The sequence below is a fragment of the Salvelinus fontinalis genome, chromosome 2 (assembly GCF_029448725.1).
Source record: "Salvelinus fontinalis isolate EN_2023a chromosome 2, ASM2944872v1, whole genome shotgun sequence".
Classification (NCBI taxonomy): domain Eukaryota; kingdom Metazoa; phylum Chordata; class Actinopteri; order Salmoniformes; family Salmonidae; genus Salvelinus; species Salvelinus fontinalis.
Genome location: NC_074666.1, coordinates 88,391,929 through 88,419,153, shown reverse-complemented (window position 1 = coordinate 88,419,153; position 27,225 = coordinate 88,391,929). Strand labels below are relative to the sequence as shown.

The 27,225-nt window shown below is 41.5% G+C and overlaps 6 protein-coding genes across 7 annotated transcripts; 4 read left to right on the top strand and 2 right to left on the bottom strand.

Moving 5' to 3' along the window:
- Window positions 1-800: 800 nt before the first annotated feature.
- Window positions 801-1,784, bottom strand: LOC129830995 (hemoglobin subunit beta-like). Its single transcript, XM_055893944.1, has 3 exons — window positions 1,625-1,784; window positions 1,230-1,452; window positions 801-1,050 (listed from the first exon to the last, which is right to left on the bottom strand). The coding sequence occupies exons 1-3, from the start codon at window positions 1,714-1,716 to the stop codon at window positions 919-921; spliced, it is 447 nt and encodes a 148-aa protein (XP_055749919.1). The 5' UTR covers window positions 1,717-1,784; the 3' UTR covers window positions 801-918.
- Window positions 1,785-2,938: 1,154 nt separating this feature from the next.
- On the top strand, window positions 2,939-4,069 carry LOC129830992 (hemoglobin subunit alpha-4-like). Its single transcript, XM_055893929.1, has 3 exons — window positions 2,939-3,098; window positions 3,553-3,760; window positions 3,856-4,069. Exons 1-3 carry the CDS (start codon window positions 3,004-3,006, stop codon window positions 3,982-3,984), a joined length of 432 nt encoding a protein of 143 aa, XP_055749904.1. The 5' UTR covers window positions 2,939-3,003; the 3' UTR covers window positions 3,985-4,069.
- A 7,364-nt stretch (window positions 4,070-11,433) lies between these two features.
- LOC129869430 (hemoglobin subunit beta-like) lies at window positions 11,434-13,939 on the top strand. Of its 2 annotated transcripts, XM_055943845.1 has the most exons (5): window positions 11,434-11,525; window positions 11,764-11,817; window positions 12,956-12,963; window positions 13,446-13,606; window positions 13,719-13,939. In XM_055943845.1, exons 1-5 carry the CDS (start codon window positions 11,434-11,436, stop codon window positions 13,845-13,847), a joined length of 444 nt encoding a protein of 147 aa, XP_055799820.1. In that variant the 3' UTR covers window positions 13,848-13,939. The 2 variants fall into 2 exon arrangements, with proteins under 2 accessions (XP_055799820.1, XP_055799812.1); XM_055943837.1 differs by lacking the exon at window positions 12,956-12,963 and having other exon boundaries at window positions 11,764-11,839; window positions 13,460-13,606.
- A 3,013-nt stretch (window positions 13,940-16,952) lies between these two features.
- Window positions 16,953-17,831, bottom strand: LOC129830984 (hemoglobin subunit alpha-1-like). The gene is made up of 3 exons (XM_055893915.1): window positions 17,688-17,831; window positions 17,372-17,579; window positions 16,953-17,185 (listed from the first exon to the last, which is right to left on the bottom strand). The coding sequence occupies exons 1-3, from the start codon at window positions 17,780-17,782 to the stop codon at window positions 17,057-17,059; spliced, it is 432 nt and encodes a 143-aa protein (XP_055749890.1). The 5' UTR covers window positions 17,783-17,831; the 3' UTR covers window positions 16,953-17,056.
- A 1,228-nt stretch (window positions 17,832-19,059) lies between these two features.
- Window positions 19,060-19,967, top strand: LOC129830977 (hemoglobin subunit beta-like). Its single transcript, XM_055893903.1, has 3 exons — window positions 19,060-19,172; window positions 19,408-19,630; window positions 19,727-19,967. The coding sequence occupies exons 1-3, from the start codon at window positions 19,081-19,083 to the stop codon at window positions 19,853-19,855; spliced, it is 444 nt and encodes a 147-aa protein (XP_055749878.1). The 5' UTR covers window positions 19,060-19,080; the 3' UTR covers window positions 19,856-19,967.
- A 4,768-nt stretch (window positions 19,968-24,735) lies between these two features.
- Window positions 24,736-25,603, top strand: LOC129830976 (hemoglobin embryonic subunit alpha-like). The gene is made up of 3 exons (XM_055893889.1): window positions 24,736-24,869; window positions 24,974-25,181; window positions 25,375-25,603. Exons 1-3 carry the CDS (start codon window positions 24,736-24,738, stop codon window positions 25,501-25,503), a joined length of 471 nt encoding a protein of 156 aa, XP_055749864.1. The 3' UTR covers window positions 25,504-25,603.
- Window positions 25,604-27,225: the final 1,622 nt, after the last annotated feature.

Below are 27,225 nucleotides of genomic sequence, written 5' to 3'. Positions count from 1 at the left end.
ATTGTGGAGGAACCCCTATAAGTTATTTTAAGAACCCTTTTTAATGGATCCTTAAATAACCATTTGAATAACCTTTTGGGGTTAATTTTTGAACTACCCCCCTCCCCAGTTATTATTCTCATGAATAATAATACGCATAACAATAACAACAATAACACAATATTTTAGTTCTCAGTGTTTATTATGATTTTAGTGGCAAAGCAGAATAATAAAATCAAAATATGAGGTAAACTCCCAGCAGAGGCCCAAGTCCAATGGGTTTATCCTCTGGTACGTTGATGTTAATGTGTTGATGTTCTCCATATCCAGAATGATTTTTCAGTGTGTGGTGATCGAACAGGTTTCCTGTTATATTCATCAGAGGTGTAGGGAGGGAGAAGTCTGTGAATCTCCAAAATAGTAATTACCGGTATACAGATGATTAACAAAACATGCAAATGACAGAATTCATACACTCTAAAAATGAGGGGTTCAACAAGGGTTCTTCTAAGATATCCAAAGTTATTTGAAGAACCTTAGGGTTCTGAAAATGGTCCCTAAAAGGTTCTTCCAAGAAGGAGGCATACAAAGGTATGTCAATTGCTATTGGAATGTTATGCAGATCACATTTGCCATCCTCTTTCCTCTCATCAATGAATATCCCATAGGCCTCTAGATTATGAACAAAGTATCTGTATGAAAACCATCATCAAAATAGTTTTTTTCATTCACATTCCCTAATTTTTAGAGTGTAGAAACCATGTGCCATCAGTACAATTGCTGGAGAACGGTTTCCATAAAAACAACACTTGAAAAAGATAAACGCTTTTAAATTGATTTTATTATTTTCAATGCGTGTCGCTATGGCACAGCTTCCAGCATAACAGACTGGAGTTGGAGTGTCATCTCTCTTCCATATTGATGCCGTCGAGTGATGCTCTAGTGGTACTGTCTGCCAAGAGCGGACACAACGACAGCCAGGAACTTCTGGAAGGCTTCCTGAGTATCAGCATTGAAAGCGGTGGGACCGAGCTTGGCGGCCACGCACACGGTGATGCAGTCGGCAAGGAGCTGTGGAGAGTGGACGGTAAAATAATATTGGCATACACTTTACATCGGCTCACACCGCTATTTAATGCATAACACTAGTTTCTCCTAAATGTCTCGAAGGAAAATTGGTCATACCTTAAAAAAAAAAAAATGTGTGAAGCACAAAATAGTAGGCTATATGTATTACGTTAAGTACTCACCCTGAAGTTGTCGGGATCCACGTGCAGTTTCTCGGAGTGCATCACACTCAGTGCAGTATAGGTGTTCTTGATGTCATCCAGGTTCTGCACAGCTCTGTCCAGTCCGTGCATCACGGTCTTTCCGTGCTTGGCCACGGCGGGGTTACCCATGATGGCAGCGGGCGTGGACAGGTTGCCGAAGGTGCTGAAGTGTCTCTGAGTCCATGGAGACACGATCAGAAGTCTAAAAATGAATACAACAGGCATTACAATTATACTTAACAATCAATATGGTCTGTATCGCACCAAAGGTGAACACCGCGATTTCCTACTACGCAATTAGTGCTAAATAACCTAGGTAGCCTATTATCGTGTTATTATTTAATGATTTCTACATAAATATTATAAGAATGTACCTGGCCAGGGCCTGGGGTCCGATCTCATCCACGCTGATCTTTCCCCACAGGCCTACGATGGCACTGCGCTCAGCATCTGTCCAGTCGACCATGTTGACGTTTGTTTGTTGATTTCCGTTGGTACTTGCAAAATGTTACAAGAGATCCCTGAGCTTTTTGTCTCATGGGACGTCCAATTTATTGATGTTCAGTATCTCCGCCCTGAACAGAACACAGAAAACGATTGGATGAATGTCTTGGGGGGGCAAGGTCCTCGAGTGTGGCACATATCGGCATTGTGCCAACCTCATCCCACCTTTAAAGATAATGCTTGGTCATTTAGGCGTTGCCAAATTCTAATTAATACGGATGAAATAAACAAGTCATGGTTAGCCTTCATAAATACATGCATACTTAATGATACAATCGAACATAATTTCAAAAAGTAAAATGTATAGACCTCTAAAGGTTCCTTTAGCCCTAAATACTATTTTCATTGATCGTTGTAATATTGGCATTAAATTGCAATATTATGTTTATAAAATGCTAATTATTGATGTAAGTGTTTATTTAGGGTCTAATTTAAAAAGAATAAAAGCCAGGATTGGGAGTAAACTATTAAAGAAAGAGCATGACTCAAATTGTTTTATCTTAATATTCAGAAGGCCCCACCCATTTGATAGTTCCATATTTCTGGTCTTTCTGAATGATTATCTAAATGTCAGTTGGTGAAAAGTCGTTTTATCTGCCTTCATCAGGGGAATTACATGATGGGTTCTAACTGGACACTATTCAATGTGGATATCAGCCTATTTACTTCAATGAAACCACAGTTTTTTGTTTAACCCCACTGAAATACAATGCGCGTAGCCTATATGTTATTAAAATGCTTTGTGATAGGCATAGGGTACGTTTTGCTAACAGAACAAAACCTTTCCACCGATTTTTCCATCGAACCTTTTGTAGGTTACAGAATCACATAGCCTATACTCACTCACCAATGAGTGCTGCAATATTAGACCTTGCGAGTCGTATTACTTACGACTAAACTTTAATTGTAAAGAAAATATTGAGGTATTAAGTGTTTCAAAAACCCTTCGTTATTCAATCTATATGAAATAAATACATGCATTGTTATGACAACATTTTTACAAACGAAGGTATTATGTGCTAAGGTCATATGTTGGGCATTACACGAATTGGCTCGGTTGCATAATTATAACGTATAAAAAAAACATGAATCATGTCTTGGACAAATTCCCAATCAGAGGTGGAGCCAAGATTATATCGGGGTGTGCCTTTTCTTGTGCCTCAATAAAAACAGCCTCTGAGTTTTTCACGCTCACAAGCTTCTTTTCTTAGCATCCTCATTTAAGTGGATAAACGGACAAGACGCAGCTATGAGTCTCTCAGCCAAGGACAAAGCCAACGTGAAGGCCATCTGGGGCAAGATCCTCACTAAATCCGATGAGATTGGAGAACAGGCTCTTTCCAGGTAATTACATAACGATGTATGATAAATTATAGACAAGGTACATGTAGGCTGTTGAAATTATTAGCACATAATTCCTCAGTCAATTTGGAAGCTATAAATGTGTAGCCTAGACTCTTAGAAAAAAATGTGCTATCTGGAACCTAAAAGGGTTGTTCAGCTGTCCCCATAAGATAACCCTTTGAAGAACCCTTCTTGGTTCCAGGTAGAACCCCTTTGGGTTCCATGTGGAACCCTTTTCCCAGAGGGTTCTACCAGAAACACAAAAGGGTTCTACTTGGAACCAAAAATGGCTCTAACTGGAACCATAAAGGGTTCTCCTATGGGACAGCCGAAGAAACCTTTTGGAACCCCTTTTTCTAAGAGTGTATGTCGGCGAAGATATGGGCGGGGGGCCCCGAACGAATGATTATTTAAAATGAATTTTGTCTCACATCATTTCTAATGTCCACGACAGGATGCTTGTTGTCTACCCCCAGACCAAGGCCTACTTCTCCCACTGGGCTTCCGTGGCCCCCGGTTCCGCTCCAGTGAAGAAGCACGGCATCACCATCATGAATCAGATCGATGAATGTGTTGGCAACTTGGACGATCTCTTTGGTTTCTTGACCAAGCTCAGTGAACTGCACGCCACCAAGCTGAGGGTGGACCCCACCAACTTCAAGGTAAGAGAAAAAAAATATTTTAAAAAACACCACAAAAAAAACGGAGTTTTTACCTGTGTGAAGGTCAAATAATATTTTTCCCTTTTCCTTTGCAGATCCTGGCTCACAACCTGATTGTGGTCATTGCCGCCTACTTCCCCGCCGAATTCACCCCCGAGATCCATTTGTCCGTGGACAAGTTCCTGCAGCAACTGGCTCTGGCCCTGGCGGAGAAGTACCGCTAAACCGGAGTTCAGCTGTCAAGCTGTCATCCGAGGAATAATGTCCATCCAATATTGGCACACTGACAATAAACCTAACTGAAACTCATACCGAGGTGTTTGTTGTTTGTCATATAATTGTCTTACATTGTCTTGTGATTTATATTGTAGGCTACATTTTGATTATCTTGTAGAATGGATTTGTCAAGTCATAAAATAAAGTTAACAGCCTATTTCACATTATTTCAAGGGCATTTCATAAAAATGATGCACTTCACAATAAATGTATATTTTTACTCCACCTTTGCATAAACCTTGACATTAAAAAGTTCCAAATGAATGTGCCCGAGACCAATATGTTGTGGCCCAGTGTGGCCAGACATTACTGTCCGCCATGGACGTCACCAGGACCTGGCTTTTAGGGCTTTAGCCCGCTATGATTTTGGGGCAGCCCTGAATCTTTTGCGCAGCTGCAATGGTTTAAAAAAGTGTAGTCAACTGAATGCGCCACTTAGTTCATGGTTACTTGAAACCCCCGAAGTCATCCAACCATTGTAATCAGCAGTGCAGTGCTGCGGGTGCACAGCGGAGCAACGCTCTGCCACTTCTTAAAATGTTGATATGTCTCGCAAGATCACTTCATGATTGATTTGTATTCTACATAACAAACCCCCTATAATAGCATGATAATGTCAGGCTACTGTTATACCAAAAATATCATGTCATTTCTTATGATAATTTAGGATGATTGTGCTGAAATGTAAAAAAAAATATATATATGATCATGTGGTGGCTGTGTTTACGGTTCTAAAATGTGATTAGTTAGACCAGTTAACCACCCTTACTTACATCATTCAAGATGTAAGATTACATCATTCAATCGAAATGCATATTCCCATGAAACTGATCGGGATCAAATGGTTGGCATGCATGCAGCATGGACGTTTCACCTGTACAACGTGAAGAATTATCATTATCATCGACAGTGATGATGGCCTAATTTATAATAAGGTAGGCCTAATTTAGTGTTTTATATTTTAAAAATAGAACATTTTCCTTTACCCACTTACAGTATGTGTAGGCATAGGCAATCATGCAGTTTGGATGATAGGTTGTATGTAGCCTACATTCTAGAATTACTTTATACAATTGACTTCATGATGGTATGTGTGGTCAACGGATGATTCTAGCACCGTTTTGATTGGACAGCATCACTGCGCTGCTTTGAGACAAGGAACTCAACTTGATAAATCAAGAAATCAATCAATGTCAGATGTTTGTTTTCACTGGATCTCCGTTTGGATGTTTGGTTACAATTAGACTGGGAAATGTTCTCATGATCATTAGTCTAATAATTGAAAGCAACGCAGATCTTCTATACGCACACACGTTAGGCCTACTGTATAGTCTACCCGATGAGCTTCCCTGATGTTCTCATGAACTTCCCAATACCTTTCTGATGCATTTTGGTCACTTAGCCTTTTGATGCGAATACACATTTTTACACTTTTCTCATAGGCTAGTCATTTGACATATTTTTTACTGTTTAAAATGTCATAAGGCCTACGTCGTCTCAACAACAATAGAGCTGAAACCATTATTGGCTTCATTGACTTACTGAGAACACTTGCTGATAGATGATTTGAAATAGTATTGTAACAGTAGACCTACGTACACAATAACCACATATGGCGTTACTGACCACAATCGATTGAATTATTAAGAAGTGTTGATTCATTGATTTGGCTTTGGGGAGAGCACAGCGCATGGAAGAAAACAGAGCCCTGCAGAAAGGGGTCCTGGAAGTGATGCAGAGAAATTGAAATACATTTGCTAAATGATATAATTAGTGTGAGTATTTGCAAAATGTGACATTTTCGGAAAATGTTTTTTGCAGAACACCTACAGAATCCTCTCATCGTCTAACCCCTGACACGATACCATTATAAATAGCTTACAAACTCTTCTACACTATACAACATAAAAAATAAAGAGACCACATTTTTTAAGTCGATACTGGCAAATTGGAACACCTTAATTCTTTATTGTGAAGGATAAATTAAAGAGTATGTGAGTAAATTCAATATTTTAATGATAAACTTCAATTATTCATACAATTTAAACGTATTAAAATATTCTTTATTTATTTATTTTTGTGTAACATTAAGAATTATCATGTATAATAATCATTATTTTTATCATTCTTCTTATTCTTCTTATCATCATCATCATACCTGATTATAATTATATGACATAGCCTGTATGTAATTGTATAGCCTAAATAAAATATAATGAACTTGATATAGGCCTATCAGCTCAAACTTCTCAACACTACATACACTAATGGACATGTTCTAGAATGAAACCAGAAAGACCTTAGCGCTTAACAATTTCAATTAATGTTTTATTGTCACCGGAGTCAAATACTGCAAAATAAACTTTTTTACTATGGATATGAATATAGCTAGGATTTTTTATGTTGGTGAGGTAATATCTTTCTAAGTAAAATGCAGCTATGCTATCTATTTATAGCAAGCTAGCTGATAGCAGATTTGAGGAAATTTAGGGTGTACTTTTGATCCTATTTAGAAAATTGATTTCTGTTAAGAAACCACACACAGAGACACATACAAAGCTCTCCCTCGCCCTCCATTTGGCAAATCTGACCATAATTATATCCTCCTGATTCCTGCTTACAAGCAAAAGTTAAAGCAGGAAGCACCAGTGACTCGGTCAATAAAAAAGTGGTTAGATGAAACAGATGCTAAACTACAGGACTGTTTTGCTAGCACAGACTGGAATATGTTCCGGGATTCCTCCGATGGCATTGAGGAGTACACCACATCAGTCACTGGCTTTATCAATAAGTGCATCGATGACGTCGTCCCCACAGTGACTGTACGTACATTCCCCAACCAGAAGCTATGGATTACAGGCAACATCCGCACTGAGATAAAGGGTAGAGATGCCGGTTCCAAGGAGCGGGACTCTAACCTGGAAGCTTATAAGAAATCCCGCTATGCCCTCCGACGAACCATCAAACAGGCAAAGCGTCAATACAGGACTAAGATCGAATCGTACTACACTGGCTCCGATGCTCGTCAGATGTGGCAGGGCTTGCAAACTATTACAGACAACAAAGGGAAGCACAGCCGAGAACTGCATAGTGACACGAGCCTACCAGATGAGCTAAATAACTTCTATGCTCGTAAGTAACACTGAAACATGCATGTGAGTAAGACCTTTAAACAGGTCAACATTAACAAGGCCGCAGGGCCAGACGGATTACTAGGACGTATACTCCGAGCATGCGCTGACCAACTGGCAAGTGTCTTCACTGACATTTTCAACCTCTCCATGTCTGAGTCTGTAATACCAACATGTTTCAAGCAGACCACCATAGTCCCTGTGCCCAAGAACGCTAAGGTAACCTGCCTAAATGACTACCGACCCATAGCCCTCACATCTGTAGCCATGAAGTGCTTTGAAAGGCTGGTCATGGCTCACATCAACACCATTATCCCAGAAACCCTAGACCCACTCCAATTTGCATACCGCACCAACAGATCCACAGATGATGCAATTTCTATTGCACTCCACACTGCCCTTTTACACCTGGACAAAAGGAACACCTATGTGAGAATGCTATTCATTGACTACAGCTCAGCGTTCAACGCCATAGTGTCCTCAAAGCTCATCACTAAGCTAAGGACCCTGGGACTAAACACCTACCGCTGCAACTGGATCCTGGATTTCCTGACGAGCCGCCCCCAGGTGTAAGGGTAGGTAACAACACATCCGCCACGCTGATCCTGTAACGGTCCTGACCTGTTTTATGTTGTTTTTGTATGTGTTTAGGTCAGGGCATGTGTTTTGGGTGGGCAGTCTATGTTATCTGTTTCTATGTTGGTTTTGGTTGCCTGGTATGGCTCTTAATTAGAGGCAGGTGTTTTGCGTTCTCCTCTAATTAAGAGTCATATTTAGGTAGGGTGTTCTCACTGTTTGTTTGTGGGTGATTGTCTCCTGTGTCTGTGTCGATGTTACACCATACAGGATTGTTTCGGTTTGTTCGTGCGTTTTTTGTAGTAAGTACTTGTTCGTTCGTTCTGCGTGTGTTATGTCAGTTCGTCGTACTAAGTCTGTCTACTTTCGTTTTGTTATTTTGTTAGTTTATTCAAGTATAGTTTGTTTCGTTTTGTCTTGTAAATAAAATTCATCATGTATTCACAACCCGCTGCGCCTTGGCTCGATCACTACTCCTCCTCTTCTTATGAAGAGAGAGAGGAACGCCGTTACAGATCCTCAACACGGGGGCCCCTCAGGGGTGCGTGCTCAGTCCCCTACTGTACTCCCTGTTCACTCATGACTGCACGGCCAGGCACGACTCCAACACCATCATTAAGTTTGCAGATGACACAACGGTGGAAGGCCTGCTCACCAACAATGACGAGACAGCCCATAGGGAGGAGGTCAGAGACCTGACCGTGTGGTTCAAGGGCAACAATCTCTCCCTCAACGTGATCAAGACAAAGGAGATGGTTGTGGACTACAGGAAAAGGAGGACCGAGCATGCCCCCATTCTCTTTCGGGAAGCAGGTTGAGAGCTTCAAGTTCCTTGGTGTCCACATCACTAGCAAACGAACATGGTCCAAGCACACCAAGACAGTTGTGAAGAGGGCACGACAAAACCTATTCCGCCTCAGGAGACTGAAAAGATTTGGCATGTGTCATCAGATCTTCAAAAGGTTCTACATCTGCACCATCAAGAGCACCCTGATGGGTTGCATCACTGCCTGGTACGGCAACTGCTCGGCCTCCGACCGCAAGGCACTATAGAGGGTAATGCGTACGGCCCAGTACATCACCAGGGCCAAGCTTCCTGCCATCCAGTACCTTTATACCAGGCAGTGTCAGAGGAAGGCCCTAAAAATTGTCAAAGACTCCAGACACCCTAGTCATAGACTGTTCTCTCTGCTACCGCATGACAAGCGGTACCGGTGCGCCAAGTCTAGGTCCAAGAGGCTTCTCAACAGCTTTTACCCCCAAGGTATAAGACTCCTGAACCGGTGCCCCCGCACATTGACTCTGTACCGGTACCCCCTGTATATAGCCTCGCTATTGTTATTTTACTGCTGCTCTTTAATTATTTGTTACTTTTATTTCTTACTTTTTTTAGGTATTTTCTTAAACTGCATTGTTGGTAAGTAAGCATTCACTGTAAGGTCTACACCTGTTGTATTCGGCGCATGTGACAAATACAATTTGATTTGATTTGATTTGCAGTCACTTTGATTGACAGTTACATACCATTACTAAATATGTTGTAATGAGACACTGAATATACTTTCTTAGTTTTTGTAACTTTAACATTATTTACCTCAGAACCCAATGCAGTGGTGACCTGTCATTCAGGGCAGGTGGGGTAGAGCTACACCTGTTTTACGCCACACATTTTTAGCAAAAAGATATACACTATCGGCCTCCACAATCCCCCAACCTCAACTAAATTGAGATCGTTTGGGATGAGTCGGACCGCAAAGTGAAGGAAAGGCAGTCAACGAATGCTCAGCATGTGTGGGAACTCCTTCAAGACTGTTGGAAAAGTAATCCTCTTGAACCTGGTTGAGAGAATGCCTGGAGTGTGCAAAGCTGTCATCAAGGCAAAGGGTGTCTACTTTGAAGAATATCAAATATCAAATATATTTAGATTTGTTTAACACTTTTTTGGTTACTACATGATTCCATATGTGTTATTTCGTAGTTTTGATGTCTTCACTATTATCCTATAATGTAGAAAATAGTAAAAATACAAAAATCCTTGAATGAGTAGGTGTGTCCAAACTTTTGAGCAATATTAGAGCAATTCATTCCAAGTCCACATGACTAATAACAATAACCCAATGGAAAATTACATCCCATAGATTTCAATATGAAAACATGAGGTTCATTTATTGCATTTACAAAACACTTTTCATGTCCTTCTTTTTTAAATGTTGAAGTGCTGGTTTTTGTTCAATAGTCTAGGTAACCATGCTGCTGGTAGCCTGTGTGATGAATTGATCCTTCACTTGATTGCAACTTGTGCATATGAACATCTTTGAGACAAGTCCGACGGCTCTATTGAACAAGGACAACCATAATTACTAGAGTGATTGTGTGATCTGCAATCGGCTGAACACAAAGGCCACAATAATTGCTAAAAAACATGACTCCATTCATTTTTAGATCAGACAGCAGGCTCAATCAACCAATGACATCATTGGTTGAACTCTCCCAGGTGCAAAAATGAAATAAATACAGCTATAGCGCATAATTATGTCTGACACACCCTCTCATCACTCATAATTATGTAGTTTCCCTTTATTAAGAACATACATTGTAGATGAATAATATTACATTGTATTGTATTGTATTGTATTGTATTACACACTCTAAACTTATTCCACGGATCCCTTGGCCAAAATTAGTTTAATCTGTTGTTAGAAATACTCATTTGGAGATATGTCTGCGGACCCCCGCAGTACCTCTATGGACCACACTGGTTTGGTTTGATCCTCTGTTCCATATCCGGCCTACCGAAGCTCCACGATATGAAAGTGAGCTCTCATACTGTACGTTCTCTGAGTTTTCTGGTGTGCCCATGGAGAATGATAGAGGCCTCTAGTGGCCAAAAGGATGTGTTAGCATGGGCAGAGCCATTGAGGGCTTCCACCATGCTTCTGCCATTTTAAAGTAGGCCTAGTCAAAGTAGTCAACTGGGTGGGGATTTCTATGGGCTGTAGCCTCAATGGCGCTGCTGTCGCAGATGCTAAAATGGCACAGATATAAAAATGAGTCCTCTATCTATATCTATGAGTGTGCCTCTTTGATAACTCCAAGGTATGCTTAGGTGTCTCTTATATGAAAGGTTGAGAGTGCCCTCTGCTGGAGATTTGATTGAGGGGGGAAATTATCCAGGAACTGCTTCCAATAAAAACAAAGCGCCACAAAGCGCCAGATAGTAACAGCAGAGGGTGCTACTAGATTTGTAATAGGAAGACCTAATTTCGCCTTGATGCGTGGCTGTATTGTACACATTTCTGACCATATTACAACTCTACTAATATAGAACTCATTAGGCATATGAGAAACATGAAACGTGTCATATTGGCTATTGAGGATCATTATTGTGCATAATACAACAGGTGTTAACTACCCGAGAAATGCTTACTTTACGAGCCCTTTCCCAACAATGCAGAGTAAGTAAGAAAAATGGGTGCCAATCATTTGGTCAAAAGTAAACCTTTCCATTCACATTATATTATCTCAGTAAAATCTGTAACGCTTGGCTTTACAGCCTACTAACATGATCCCACCCATCGCTGTCTTTAGGGAGGAGTGTACTTAAAAAACGCTGCTCAAACAAAGCATAAGTGCATAGGATTCCTTAACCTCCATTAAGAACCCTGTCAAAGCAACCTCATAGCCAGCAACATGGTTGAGTGGACAGACTTTGAGCGGGCCACAATCCAAAGCATCTTCTCTAAGATGGACTACGATGACGTGGGCCCCGCGGCTCTTTCCAGGTAGGCTACCTTTTATACCCTATTTGATGTCAGCGTTATGGTGCCTTAAACACTGTTGCCTACAAATTATTGGAATTAGTCATGTTGTTAACGCTGTTCAAGACGGGTAATTATTTGACATATGCGCGTAATTTAATCGTAATGGACATCTCCAAACGACAAAGTCATTTATTTATGTGCGTTAAGTGTATGCATATATCACATTTGTGTAATTCTTGGCTGTTTATTATTTCTACAGGTGTCTGGTCGTGTACCCCTGGACCCAGAGGTATTTCGGTAACTTCGGAAACCTGTACAACGCCACTGTCACGGCTGTTGAAAGGAGAGGACCAAAGTGGTGAGCGTACATTTTCTTGTATTAATCAAAATGACGCTGAACAAAACAATAAACACTACAAAAACAAACTGTGAAGCTCAAAGGCTATGTGCCCTAAACAAAGTCAACTTCCCACAAAGACAGGTGGAAAAAAGGGCTACCTAAGTATGGTTCTCAATCAGAGACAACGATAGACAGCTGCCTCTGATTGAGAACCACATGATCCATGGATCATCACTGGAGGCTTCTTGCCATGGATCATCACTGGAGGCTTCTTGCCATGGATCATCACTGGAGGCTTCTTGCCATGGATCATCACTGGAGGCTTTGTGCCATGGATCATCACTGGAGGCTTCGTGCCATGGATCATCACTGGAGGCTTCGTGCCATGGATCATCACTGGAGGCTTTGTGCCATGGATCATCACTGGAGGCTTCGTGCCATGGATCATCATTGGAGGGAGGAGACGTATGGGCAGTCTGGTACGTTGAGCTGCCATAGGGCTCACCAGGCTGGGGAGACATACAGGAGGATTATTTCTAGGCGCAGGCACAGGACTCACCAGGCTGGAGAGACATACAGGAGGCTTTGTCCTTGGCAGAGGCACTGGATACACTGGGCCATGGAGGTGCACTGGAGGTCTCGAGCTAGGAGCCTGCACAACCCGTCCTGGCTGGTTGGTTATTTTCGCCCTGCAGATGCGGGGCGCAGGCACAGGACGCACTGGGCTGTGCAGACGCACCGGAGACACAATGCGCAGAGCCGGCTCAGGATATCCTGGGCCGAGGAGACGCACTGGAGGTCTGGAGAGCAGGGCTGGCACAACCCTTCCTGGCTGGATGCTCACCCTAGCCCGGCAGATGTGGGGAGCTAGAATGTAGCGCACCGGGCTATGCACGCGCACTGGAGATACCGTGCGCTCCACTGCATAACACGGTGCCTGACCAGTACGACGCTCGCCACGGTAAGCACGGGGAGTTGGCTCAGGTCTCCAACCTGACTCAGCCACACTCCCCATGTGCCCCCTCCAAATGTTTTTTTGGAGCTGCCTCTCGGGCTTCCTTGCCTGCTGAGTCCTTTTGTAATGCTGCCGCTCTGCTCTTGCTGCCTGCAGTTCCTCCCGTGGACGGCGATACTCCCCAGCCTTTCTCCAGGTTCCCTTACCGTCCAGGATCTGCTCCCAAGTCCATGAATCCTGGACACGCTGCTCCTCCTTACCACGCTGCTTGGTCCGTTGTTGGTGGTAAGTTCTGTCACGGACATCTGAAGAAGAGGACCAAGGTGCAGCGTGGTGAGCGTACATTTCTTTTATTGATCAAAATGACGCCGAACAAAACAATAAACACTACAAAAACAAACCGTGAAGCTCAAAGGCTATGTGCCCTAAACAAAGTCAACTTCCCACAAAGACAGGTGGAAAAAAGGGATACCTAAGTATGGTTCTCAATCAGAGACATCGATAGACAGCTGCCTCTGATTGAGAACCACACCCGGCCAAACACAAAGAAATAGAAAACATAGAACATAGAATACCCACCCCAACTCACGCCCTGACCAAACCAAAATAGAGACATAAAAGGATCTCTAAGTTCAGGGCTTGACAGCCACTGCCATCCAGGGAAACCCAATGGTCGCTGCTCACGGAAAGACCGTCCTGCGCGGACTGGACCGGGCTGTCAAGAACCTGGATGACATCAAGGCCACCTACGCAGAGCTGAGCGTGCTGCACTCCGAGAAACTACACGTGGATCCAGACAACTTCCGGGTAAATGAGTTATCCTTTTCTAATTCACAAAGTCACATTATATTTGCCTATCTATTAAAGTAGTGTGGCAGAATGTGTTTTCTTACATGTCCACGGCTCCTTTCTTTTGCAGCTGCTGGCTGACTGCCTTACTATTGTTGTTGCTGCGAGAATGGGTGCTGACTTCACCGCTGATGTCCAGGGCGTTTTCCAGAAGTTCTTGGCCGTCGTGGTGAGCTCCCTGGGCAGACACTACCACTAGAGCCCCTCCACTCAGAGACGGGCGACCACCAGAGGACCAACAAGTGCTGATCATTTGTTTAGAGGCACATGTTGTTCCTTCTACTAAAGCAAATAAAATCTTCCGCAAATTAATATTTTTTATCTGTGCCTTATTTTTCTTGCATGAACATCAATATGGTGGCACATATGCATTATGAACTAAGTGTGTAAATATTTCCACCTTGTTAATCAGATATTGATCATGTGCAATATATACAAATATTAGGAAATAACTAAAATATTTTCCAATTAACCACACTGACATGTTACATTAGCTGTGCGTGAACTAACCAATGCAGCTAATAAATACTACCTTGTGTTTAATGGTGCAGAATTGATACAATGCGTTTAAATGACATCAGGACTGCAATGATTAATTCCTGATTAAACACACAATCTTTAATTCATAAAAGTTCAAGTGAACTTTTCATAACAGATCTGGTATTCAATGTTAGGTTTGTTAGGTTCGTGTATTAGTGTGGCAAGAAATTGTTGAGTGATCGAGAGTTTAAACCTAGACTCCCTAGTTGCTGCTGTTGAAGTCGGAAGTTTACATACACTTATGTTGGAGTCATTAAAACTTGTTTTTCAACCACTCCACAAATATCTTGTTTACAAACTATAGTTTTGGCAAGTCGGTTAGGACATCTACTTTGTGCATGACAAGATTAATTTTTCCAACAATTGTTTACAGACAGATTAGTTCACTTATAATTCACTGTATCACAATTCCAGTGGGTTAGAAGTTTACATTCACTAAGTTGACTGTGCCTTTAAACAGCTTGGAAAATTCCGGAAAATGATGTCATGGCTTTAGAAGCTTCTGATAGGCTAATTGACATAATTTGAGTCAATAGGAGGTGTACCTGTGGATGTATTTCAAGGCCTACCTTCAAACGTAGTGCCTCTTTACTAGACATCATGGGAAAATCTAAAGAAATCAGCCATGACCTCAGAAAAAAATTGTAGACCTCCACAAGTCTGGTTCATCCTTGGGAGCAATTTCCAAATACCTGAATGTACCACGTTCATCTGTACAAACAATAGTACGCAAGTATAAACACCATGGGACCATGCAGCCGTCATACCGCTCAGGAAGGAGACGCTTTCTGTCTCCTAGAGACGAACGTACATTGGTGCGAAAAGTGAAAATCAATCCAAGACCAACAGCAAAGGACCTTGTGAAGATGCTGGAGGAAACAGGTACTAAAGTATCTATATCCACAGTAAAACGAGTCCTATATCGACATAACCTGAAAGGCTGCTCAGGAAGGAAGAAGCCACTGCTCCAAAACCGCCATAAAAAAGCCAGAATACAGTGTGCAACTGCACATGGAGACAAAGATCGTACATTTGGGAGAAATGTCCTCTGGTCTGATGAAACAAAAATAGAACTGTTTGGCCATAATGACCATCGTTATGTTTGGAGGAAAAAGGGGGATGCTTGCAAGCCGAAGAACACCATCCCAACAGTGAAGCACGGGGGTGGCAGCATCATGTTGTGGGGGTGCTTTGCTGCAGGAGGGACTGGTGCACTTCATAAAATAGATGGCATCATGAGGAGGGGAAATTATGTGGATATATTGAAGCAACATCTCAAGACATCAGTCAGGAAGTTAAAGCTTGGTCGCAAATGGGTCTTCCAAATTGACAATGACCCCAAGCATACTTCCAAAGTTGTGTCAAAATGGCTTAAGGACAACAAAGTCAAGGTATTGGAGAGGCCATCACAAAGCCCTGACCTCAATCTTATAGAGAATTTGTGGGTAGAACTGAAAAAGCATGTGCGGGCAAGGAGGCCTACAAACCTGACTCAGTAACACCAGCTCTGTCAGGAAGAATGGGCCAAAATTCACCCAACTTATTGTGGGAAGCTTGTGGAAGGCTACCTGAAACGTTTGACACAAGTTAAACAATGTAAAGGCAATGCTACCAAATACTAATTGAGTGTATGTAAACTTCTGACCCACTGGGAATGTGATGAAATAAATAAAAGCTGAAATAAATCATTCTCTCTACAATTATTCTGACATTAAACATTCTTAAAATTAAGTAGTGATCCTAACTGACCTAAAACTGGATTTTTACTTTGATTAAATGTCAGGAATTGTGAAAAACTGAGTTTAAATGTATTTGTCTAAGGTGTATGTAAACTTCCGACTTCAACTGTACATCGATTTTGGGAATTAATTATATATACCCATTGATTCTGAAAGAATATAACTTGTAAATGCCTCATGAGCTCAGTTCAACTGTCGTACTCCATCAGAACCCAAAATATAAGCGTGTTTTACTCTTTTCCTCTGTTTGCAAACAAATTAAATGTAAACAGACGCTGTATAGCGTCAAAACACGGTTACAACTATAATGTTGCAACATGGATAGTCAGTCCTTGCATCGATAGCTCTGTCTACGATTTTGAGAGTGGTCACATATTTCCATGCCCATCCCTCAGCTTTTTACCAAAACAGACCATGAATACTTTGTTATTGTTTCAATTCACGATTATATCTTTAACCAGATCAACATGAGATACATTTTTATTTATTAATAACAATAAATCAGTTTGTCCAAAGAACCCTATAAAATACAAAATACATTTATCAGAGGCACCTCCTGTCCTTGACAACTTTGAGATTAGGAAATTGTATTAATAAATACTATCAATCCATTCATAATATTTACATATTCCTTAATTAGCCTAATTATCTAATATATATTACTTTGTTATATCAAATCGTTTTTTCCATTTTGTTTATGTGGTCCTATGTCAAATAGTTTGTTCAATCTTTTTATCAATAGCAAGTTCTAAGCAAGCCATTTGATTGATCTATTCGGCTACTATTTCAACTTTGTTCCCCTTCTCTGATTTAGTTTTTAAAAAACTTTTTAAACATTTACTGCTGACTTCTCTACGGACCGCTTTTTGTGGAAATGTTTTGCATATAGTCTCCATTTTCTTTATGAATACCTTTTGCCTTTCGATGTCTTTCAGACTTGCAAACAGCAACTTTTTTAATCATATCAGGTCCTGTGCTCTACAAAACAACTCATTAAAACCCAAAGCAAAGACCAAAAAACGTAATTATGGGCGTTTGAACATTTAATTATATTTTAGAACAGTACAGAGCTGAGCACAGTGCTGATCAATGCTGCAATCCGTCTGGTCTGATGCCTTCTGTCCACATCTTATCGGTACTTCTCAGACAGAGCCCGGCCCACCGCGGCCAGGAACTTGTCCATGGACACATGAGCTTCGGGGGTGAAATCATTGGGGAACAAGATAGCCAGCACCACCAAGATGTTGTGGGACAGGATCTACAGGATGAAAGAAATGAACATTAGTACGCTACATGTTTTTATAGGCTATTTTATTTAATAAGCTATGTTGTCCATGTTACTGTAAAGAGTACCCGATATATTTTAAATGCATTTTAACTATACATTTTCATTTGGTGTCAACGGTAAACAAATGATTATAAATCATGCTGTGACTGTCCTGACCTTGAAATTGGCGGGATCGACACGCAGCTTGAAAGCATGCAGCTCGCTGAGGGCGAGGAGACCTGCGCTGATGTCGTCGATGCTGGCCACGGCTAAACTGATGCCTCCCATGATGATCCCACCGTGCTTCCTGACTGGGGCAGAGCCGGGGCTCAGGTCCTTCCAGTGGGAGAAGTAGGTCTTGGTCTGGGGGTACACAACCAGCGTCCTGCACCGGAAGAAAAAAACATGTCAAGAAAGATGGAACGCTAACACCAAACAGTCTACATTTTTACTTCAAAAACAGCTATAAGATTAGCAGCACGACAGCCATTACCTAGACAGAGCATCGCAGCCGATATCCTCAGCCTTGCCGGCCACCTTGGCCCAAAAGGCCTTGACCATTTTCTTGTCCTTAGCGGTGAGACTCATGGTTGTCGTTAAAGACGATGCTGGAGTAGAAGTTCAGTGATGAGCTCTTACAAACGGAGGCTTTTTATATTAGCCGCGAGCCCCACCCAATGCAGACCCACCTCCAAGATTAACAAGATACAACATGCCTTTTGTTAATGTTCAATAGGCACAACCCTTCACAAGTTATTACATTTCTTTGCTTATTTTACTCGACAAAAACACAAATTGGTACAATCCTCCATACACGACTTACAAAGACATTGTTAGCACCTTCTGAGCAGCACACAATATCAAACATAAAACACACAGGGTAGAGATGGATAAAACAAATAAAAAAATACATGATTATGACAGTCATTGAAGTCTACGAAGCTATTTATTATTAGAGATGTGTTGAGAGGTTTTTAATGCTGGTAGTTTTCACAAGGGAGTCAGTAATTTCCATATTTTATTTCAGTACAAAATAATTCAATATTCATTTATTTATTTATCACTCTGGCTTTATGGTATTTACCCAATAAAGAGAAAAGTGTAATTGTATTGTCAATCGCTAAATTGCCTGTATCATAAGTAAGAAATAGAAGCCTGTATTCAGAAATATGGAAAAGTTGACAGGAGAGATGCATTACACCAAAATAGATCGGAATAGTGTAACTATAAAAATAAATATTAAATGGGTTCGACCTTACTAGCACAGAACATAGAGGTGAAATATCAATTAATTTGTTTAGAAATGTATTACAAGGATAAAAATGATGTAATATCTTAGTAGGCTATTTAATATATCTTAGTAATATATTAATAGCGTAGTTATATCTTACTAATATCTGACTATAGGCATACACAGAGATAGTTGAAAAATGTTTCTCAGACAAAGTAATTGAATCCCCACCAAGTGTAATTAATGTGCAATAGGCCTAAACCTTCAGATATTAGGCATATTACACATGTATTTGCATGTGTTGAGAATTGTATATTTCCCCACTATTTTGGGCTTATTTTAGTTAATATTTCTAATAATGTTAATGTAATAATTGGTATGTAACCTAATACTTAAATTAATGATTTCGTAATGGATTTTAGGACAATGTATTATTGTCAAATTGCTTTAAAACATATATGGTAAAAAGTAAACCTTCACATTATTATCTCAGTAAAATCTGTGACTTTTGTCTTATACAGCCCCCTACCATGACCCCACCCATCGCTGTCTTTAGGGAGGAGCGTTCCGATCCTTTTTAAAAACGCTGCTCAAACGAAGACCAAGTGTATATGATTCGTTAGCCTCTGTGAAAGAGACTTCAACAGCCAGCAACATGGTTCAGTGGACAGACTTTGAGCGCGGCACCATTCAGAGCGTCTTCGAGAAGATGGACTACGATGACGTAGGGCCCGCGGCTCTTTCCAGGTAGTGCGTTTAAAACTGTGGTCTACAAATTATTGGAATTAGTCATGTTATTATATTGTTATTATATTATTATGCGCTTGTTATTAGGATTTTAAAGACGAAGTCGTATTTGAGAAATGCGCGTAATTTACGCGTAATGGACATCTCCAAATGACACATTCATGGATTTCCGTAAGATATGTGTGTATGCAGATATCACGTTTGTGTAATTCCTAACTGTTTATTATTTCTACAGGTGTCTGGTTGTGTACCCCTGGACCCAGAGGTATTTCGGTAACTTTGGAAACCTGTACAACGCCGCTGCCATCCAGGGAAACCCAATGGTCGCCGCACACGGAAAGACCGTCCTGCGCGGACTGGACCGGGCTGTCAAGAACATGGATGACATCAAGGCCACCTACGCAGAGCTGAGCGTGCTGCACTCCGAGAAACTACACGTGGATCCAGACAACTTCCGGGTAAATTGAAATGTTCTACTTCACACAAGGTACTTGCCTATCTATGGTGTGGCAGAATGTGTTTTCTTACATGTCCACGGCTCCTTTCTTTTGCAGCTGCTGGCTGACTGCCTTACTATTGTTGTTGCTGCGAGAATGGGTGCTGACTTCACCGCTGATGTCCAGGGTGCTTTCCAGAAGTTCTTGGCCGTCGTGGTGAGCTCCCTGGGCAGACAGTACCACTAGAGCCTCTCCACTCAGAGACGGACGACCATCCGAGGACCAACAAGCGCTGATCATTTGTTTAGAGGCACATGTTGTTCCTTCTACTAAAGCAAATAAAATCAGCAAAATAATATTTTTTATCTGTGCCTTTTTTTTCTTGCATGAACATCAATACGGTGGCACATATAGAAGACAAATAGGCCTAATATGGTAATATGATAGGCTGTGGGTGTGAATATCGCAAAAACCTTGTTAACCAGATATGGATAATGTGCAATATATACAAATATTTAACAAATAACAACAAATAATTTTTTTGCAATTAACAACACTGACATGTTACAGTAGCTGTGCATGAGCGAACCATATAATGAAGACAAACGTGTGTCCAGAGATGCAGCATTGATACATTGAGTCAAATAAGAGCAGAGCTGCAATGATAAATTCCTAAATTACAAAATACATTTGTCAGAGGCACCTCCTGTCATGGCCAGCTGTGGAACCATGGTAACCTTACATAAAGTGTTCAGATAGGAATCGATGAAAGTCATTAGATTACAGATGATTAAATCAATGAATTAATCAACCAATAATCTTAAGAAATTCAACAAGATATAACTGTCTGTGTATTTCATTTTACATCATGTATAAATGCAACATGTAACTTTTCACATTTTATGAAAACTAAACCCCATTGGTTTATAAAAATGCATTAACAATATGTTACAATTATAGCATGATCAGCAAAACCACTAGGTTATATACGTTTTTATGTGTATAGGAAATGTGTTTAGGACAGTTTTATGTGTATAGGAAATGTAATTAATAAATAATATCAATCAATTCATTATATATATATATATATACTGATAAATAATATTGAATAAACTTTTTGACATAGGACAACATAAACAAAAACAATTTGACATACAAAAATAATATATCTTAGAGAATTAGGTTAATTAAGGACTCATATATATATATAGTCCTTATATATATAGTCCTTTATATATATATATATGAGTCCTTAATTAGCCTAATTATCTAAGATATATTGTTTTTGTTTTCAAATTGTTTTTGTTTATGTGGTCCTATGTCAAATAGTTTGTTCAATATTATTTATCAGTAGCAAGTTCTAAGCAAGCCATTTGATTGATCTATTAGGCTACTATTTCAACTTTGTTCCCCTTCTCGATTTTTTATTTTACTTTTTAAACTTTTACTGCTAACTTCTCATTAATAGTAGACTGATTAATCAATTAATTAATCAACCAATATTTCTAAGCAATTGATCAAGATATACTGTGTATTTCATTTTAAAGTGTAAAATTTGACATTTAACTGTTGACATTTTATGGAAACAACCACATTGGTTAATAAAAATAAATTAATAACGTGTTACAAATGTAGCATGATCAGCCAATCAAAATCATCAGGTTATGTTTTACGTTTTAGTTTTATAGATACTATCTGATTATAATGTTTACAAATAATATGTTGGTAGTCCATCAAATCCTTTCCCGATGTTGTTTAGAAGCGTTTCGCTACACCCGAAATAACATTTGCTAGACATGTTTATGTGACAAATAACATTTGATTTGATTTGTTTGTATGTCAAATTGTTTGTTCAACCTTGATTTTCAATAGCAAGTTCGAGGAGGGCTATTTGATTCATCTATAGGCTACTGTCGGTATTTGTACTTTGAGTTCCCTTTTACATTTTTAGACTACCTACGAAACCTTTACTGCAAACTTCTTAGAGGACTGCTCATGGACATGCGGCAATGTTTTGCATTGTCTCAGTTTTCTTTATGAATACGCTTTTGCATTTCGTCAAGATTTTGAGAAATAGTTATTTCAGCCTTAAAAATAGCAACGTATTTCATTATGTCAAGTCTAGATGCTACAACACGACTCATTAAAAAGCAAAGTAAAGACCAGATTGTCAAGTCCTGACCATAGTTCTTATGTGTTTTGCTTGTTCAGTGTTGGTCAGGACGTGAGCTGGGTGGGAATTCTATGTTGTGTCTAGTTTGTCTGTTTCTGTGTCCAGCCTAATATGGTTCTCAATCAGAGGCAGCTGTCTATCGTTGTCCCTGATTGAGAATCATATATAGGTGGCTTGTTTTGTGTTGGGGATTGTGGGTGGTTGTTTCCTGTCTCTGTGTTTGTGTTCTGCACCAGATAGGACTGTTATCGGTTTGCCACATTTTGTTATTTTGTTATTTGTTGTGTTCACTGTTTATTAGTGTTATTAAACATGTTGAGCACTGGCTACGCTGCGTGTTGGTCCGATCCCTTCTACACTCTCTCATCTAGTGAAGAGAGGGAAGGCTGCCATTACAGAACCACCCACCAAACTCGGACCAAGCAGCGTAGCAACGGGCAGCAGCGGCAGCAGCAGCGGGACCAGGAGAAATGGACATGGGAGGACGAGCTGGACGGAAAAGGACCATGGGCAGAGCCAGAGGAGTATCGCCGCCCCAAAGCAGAGCTGGAGGCAGCAAAAGCAGAAAGGCGGCGTTTCGAAGAGCTGGCTCGGCAGCAGGAGCCGGATCTGAGTTACACCACTTGGGAGGAAATAGACAGGTTGACCCAGGGAGAGTGCCGGAGCCCGCCTGGGATTCGATGGAGCAATGTGCGGAGGGATACCGGCGAATGAGGTTAGCACGACGACGCGGTAAGAAGCCCGTGAAGAAACCCCAAAAGATTCTTGGGGGGGGGGGCTAAAGGATAGTGTGGCGAAGTCAGGTAGGAGACCTGAGCCCACTTCCCATGCTTACCGTGGAGAGCGGGAGTACGGGCAGACACCGTGTTATGCGGAAGAGCGCACGGTGTCTCCTGTACGTGTCCATATCCCGGTACGGGTTATTCCACCTCCCCGCACTGGCCGGGCTAGATTGAGCATTGAGCCAAGTGCCATGAAGCCGGCTCAACATATCTGGCCTCCAGTACGTCTCCTCGGGCCGGCGCCGTCTGAGCGGCCTGCCTGCCCAGTGCCGTCTGAGCTGCCTGCCTGCCCAGCGCCGTCTGAGCTGCCTGCCTGCCCAGCGCCGTCTGAGCCATCCGTCTGCCCAGCGCCGTCTGAGCCATCCGTCTGTCCAGCGCCATCTGAGCCATCCGTCTGCCCAGCGCCATCTGAGCCATCCGTCTGCCCAGCGCCATCTGAGCCGCCCGTCTGCCTCGAACCATTAGAGCTGCCCATCTGCCCCGAGCCGTCTGAGCCATCAGTCAGTCAGGAGCCGCTAGAGCCGTCAGTCAGTCAGGAGCTGCCAGAGCCGCCAGCCAGTCAGGAGCCGCCAGAGCCGCCAGCCAGTCAGGAGCCGCCAGAGCCGCCAGCCAGTCAGGAGCCGCCAGAGCCGCCAGCCAGTCAGGAGCCGCCAGAGCCGCCAGCCAGTCAGGAGCCGCCAGAGCCGCCAGCCAGTCAGGAGCCGCCAGAGCCGCCAGCCAGTCAGGAGCCGCCAGAGCCGCCAGCCAGTCAGGAGCCGCCAGAGCCGCCAGCCAGTCAGGAGCCGCCAGAGCCGCCAGCCAGTCAGGAGCCGCCAGAGCCGCCAGCCAGTCAGGAGCTGCCCTCCAGTCATGAGCTGCCCTCCAGTCATGAGGGCAGCATTATCATTAGGCATGGTGCTGGATCCAAGCAAATCCTATAAGTAGGCCAATATTACAATGTTTTCAATAAAAATGCAGATATAGGCTATTTTACTTGTTGCATTTGGTGACGAAATAGGCTAATCGCGTTATGCTACGGGATAGGAAATAAAAAGGGTAAAAAATATTGTGAACATGATAATCATTGGCTCACCTTTCCTCGTTATCTCTCTGGTCGAGAGAAGTGGAGGTGCCGAGGTTAGAGTAGCCTTCAGAGTAGTTTCACCAGCGCCACCCTTTGAAAAGCAAGTGAGATATACTTCAATTATACATGTCTCATGCAAGGTGTATTAGCTTACCCAAACAATCAATATTCTTCTTGACAAAACGTATTACTCCGATTTTGTCCACGCACCTAACAAATGGCGACATGCTCTTTATAAGCTGCTACTACGACATCAGGCTAGATATTGGTGAACAAAGCCTATGCCGGATATACCCTCATGCAAAGCACACACATATGCATTTACCTATTTTTAGCGAAATGCGAGTGACATCGCACGACGTGGTAAAGACTATAGAGATTCAGCAGCATGTGACTTGAACGACAGACCTGGCCTAACCGTAACTAGTGACCTACTGAGAAAATGTCAATCAACCTCCAACACACCTTACCGGAAGGGGTGCGGCGTCATTGTTGCCTTGCTGTTGCAGAGATAAGAAAGCAATCTTGGCACTCAACCTTTGCCAACGAGATGTCCATTATCATTTGTTTGGTACCACCCGTGACAAAACAGGGTCAGATTAATGAAGAAGTACCTTCTGTACATTTTGGTCATTGGAGTAGGCCTATTTACTGAATTAATGAATTAATGATTACATAAACGAAGGAATCAATGAATGAGTCAATAAAACAAATGCACGCCTAAAAAGCCAAAATAATAGCAATCAGACATATTCCAAAGACCATTCCTTGTGCATAAAACGTCCAGCTGACAGTGTTCATTATATTATAAGAAGTATAAAAGACATTGTTGCATCATGCATAATGTAGCCTTTAGATTCATGACCATTTGAAACATGATTCTTCCGGTTTTCAGCACTGTCGTCATGACACTTACACATACGGTATATCCGTGCGTAAAGGGTCACATTTGTGATTGATCATAATGAAATAGCAATATATTGATGGTACATAACTAATGGTTATCACCAAACTCTACATTGTGTACATCCAATGACTTCCAGTTGAAGGTGGAGCTACGCCAAAGAGATCTTTAGATTCAATATAAATACTCCCAGTGTCCACTCGTATGTCACCAGCAATATCTTGTGTCATAGAATCCGCTAGAATGAGTCTCACAGCCAAGGACAAACAGATCGTGACAGCCTTTTTTGGAAAGGTGGCTGGCAAAGCAGAGGACATTGGAAATGAGGCTCTCTCTAGGTAACTAAATCATTATATATTGAACAGATTGTTTTGTAACAGAGTTATGCGGTGCATTTACGCACGTTAAATCATAATCCATAATCACATGTTTTTATTACCAGGACCCTGGTGGTGTACCCCCAGACCAAGACCTACTTCTCCCACTGGAAGGACCTGAGCCCCGGCTCTGCTCCCGTCAAGAAGCACGGTCTGACCGTCATGGGAGGCGTCCTGGATGCCGTGACCAAGATCGACGACCTGGCCGGTGGTCTTCTGAACCTCAGCGAGCTGCACGCCTTCACGCTGCGTGTGGATCCCGCCAACTTCAAGGTGACTAAATAACTTACTGAATCAACAAAACGATTCACCCTTTCTCAAAATATCACAGTGGCAACCGTGTCCAAATTTGAGTCCTATGTATGTATTTTGTATGTATTTTGTATTTTGTTTCCAATTAAATCTTCAGAAACACTATCTTTCGCATATGGACATAATAATAACTCTATTCCCTCTACATCCACAGATCATCAACCACAACATTCTGGTGGTGCTGGCCATGATGTTCCCTGACGACTTTACCCCTGAGGTGCACGTGTCTGTGGACAAGTTCCTCGCCAAGTTGGCCCTGGCGCTTTCCGAGAAGTACCGTTAAAAGGCGAGAAGATAAATCCTCTCGGTTTTCTGTGTTGATCATAAATGTGCACATGTTGTCTGAAATGAATCCTGAAATAAAAATACCGCCATCAACTGTTTATCTTGATCGTTTTTATTTAGTAAAGGGAAAGCGGATTTTGCAATGTTAACAATTGTGTTGCGAAAACAGCCAGGCTTAGCATTATGCATCAATTTAACATGACACAAAGGAACAGGGTTGGAGAGCCCTGTTAAAACATGCATCTTCCAATTGCAACGTCTGCTTATGCCCACACATGTTGTCTCAAGAACATTTTATATTTGTAATAACCTCAAACACCAAGTTAGGCATAACTCATTTCAATATAGGCCATCATCACTGTCAATCGTGAATGATAGTTATTCATGTTTTACCGGCAAAACTGCGTCTGTATTCCAATAATTTGATAGATCTTAATCAGTTTCATGGGAATAGTCTATGCATTTCGATCTTGTTGAATGGCTGTTTAGAGCAGATGAACAGACTATACGCCTTTCTTGTATTTTGTTTCAATCAAAGCATATATCCTGTTGAGTTTTGGCGCATGATACTTTATTTTTATTATTTTTACTATTCAGCTTCAGCTAACCATTCTAAAGTCTCATTAGAAATGATGAGGTGTTTTTGGTGGAAGAGTAACATTAGCCTATAGGCCTATTATGCTATGCTATTATATGTGGTTCTGTTATGTAAAATAATAATTAATCGTTAGCTTTGATCTAACTTTACGAAACGAGCACCATTGTGAGAAGTGATCATCTTCTATTTGTAATAATAATAATAAGTGATGAGTAAGACTATCAGGCTTAGGCAACAGATCTTATGTTATTGGAAACGATTAGAGTGCCCTTCATGGTTCCAAAAGGACAGCACCTAAATAAACTTTGATTTGATTAGCTTGAACACATGGTTAAGATATACCCTATAACAGAATAAAATAAAACAGAGGTGTAAATCATCAATTCATATAATTGATTTGCAAAGATTTAATCAATAAATCAATTGATCAAATAGTGCTCATGAATCATTACTACGTAGAATTGCAGGAAATTCGTTTCAAAACAGCCATAAAATCATGCTTTTGGTGTGGTGTATTTATGCATCTCAAAAAACTATACTCTAAATGTATTATTACTTCCAACTTGGCCCAATATACATTTCAATTTTCCCACCACGACATAGCCTACCAAGCTAGAACATTTAACCTTTATTTAACTAGGCAAGTCAGTTAATAACAAATTATTATTTTACAATGACGGCCTACCCCGGGTAAACCTTCCCCTAACCCGGACGACGCTGGGCCAATTGTGCGCCACCCTATGCCCTGCGTCTAAACCAATAGCCAACACAGGCTAAATATCTTAAGCAGGACTACGGCAACTTCCAGGGAGGGTCAGGCACTTGGGCTTTGCGGTGGCCACTCTGGTTTGGGTGTCCTCGGCGTTGCGGTGACCAAGTGTTCACATATCGTTCTGGGTTCCAATGCGCAATAGCAGGTCGGTGGACTTTTATGAACATCAATGCAGACACAGTTCATTTAGAGTTTTTAATTTTATATACGTTCTGATGCTCCAAGACTCCAACCGGCCTCCCCAGCACACATGTAGCCTACAGTTCATCATCATTAGCCAGAGAGAGGACAGGGAAGAAACAACAATTTACCTACCTCTAGGCTGCTGTAGCCTACATATTTCATTGGTT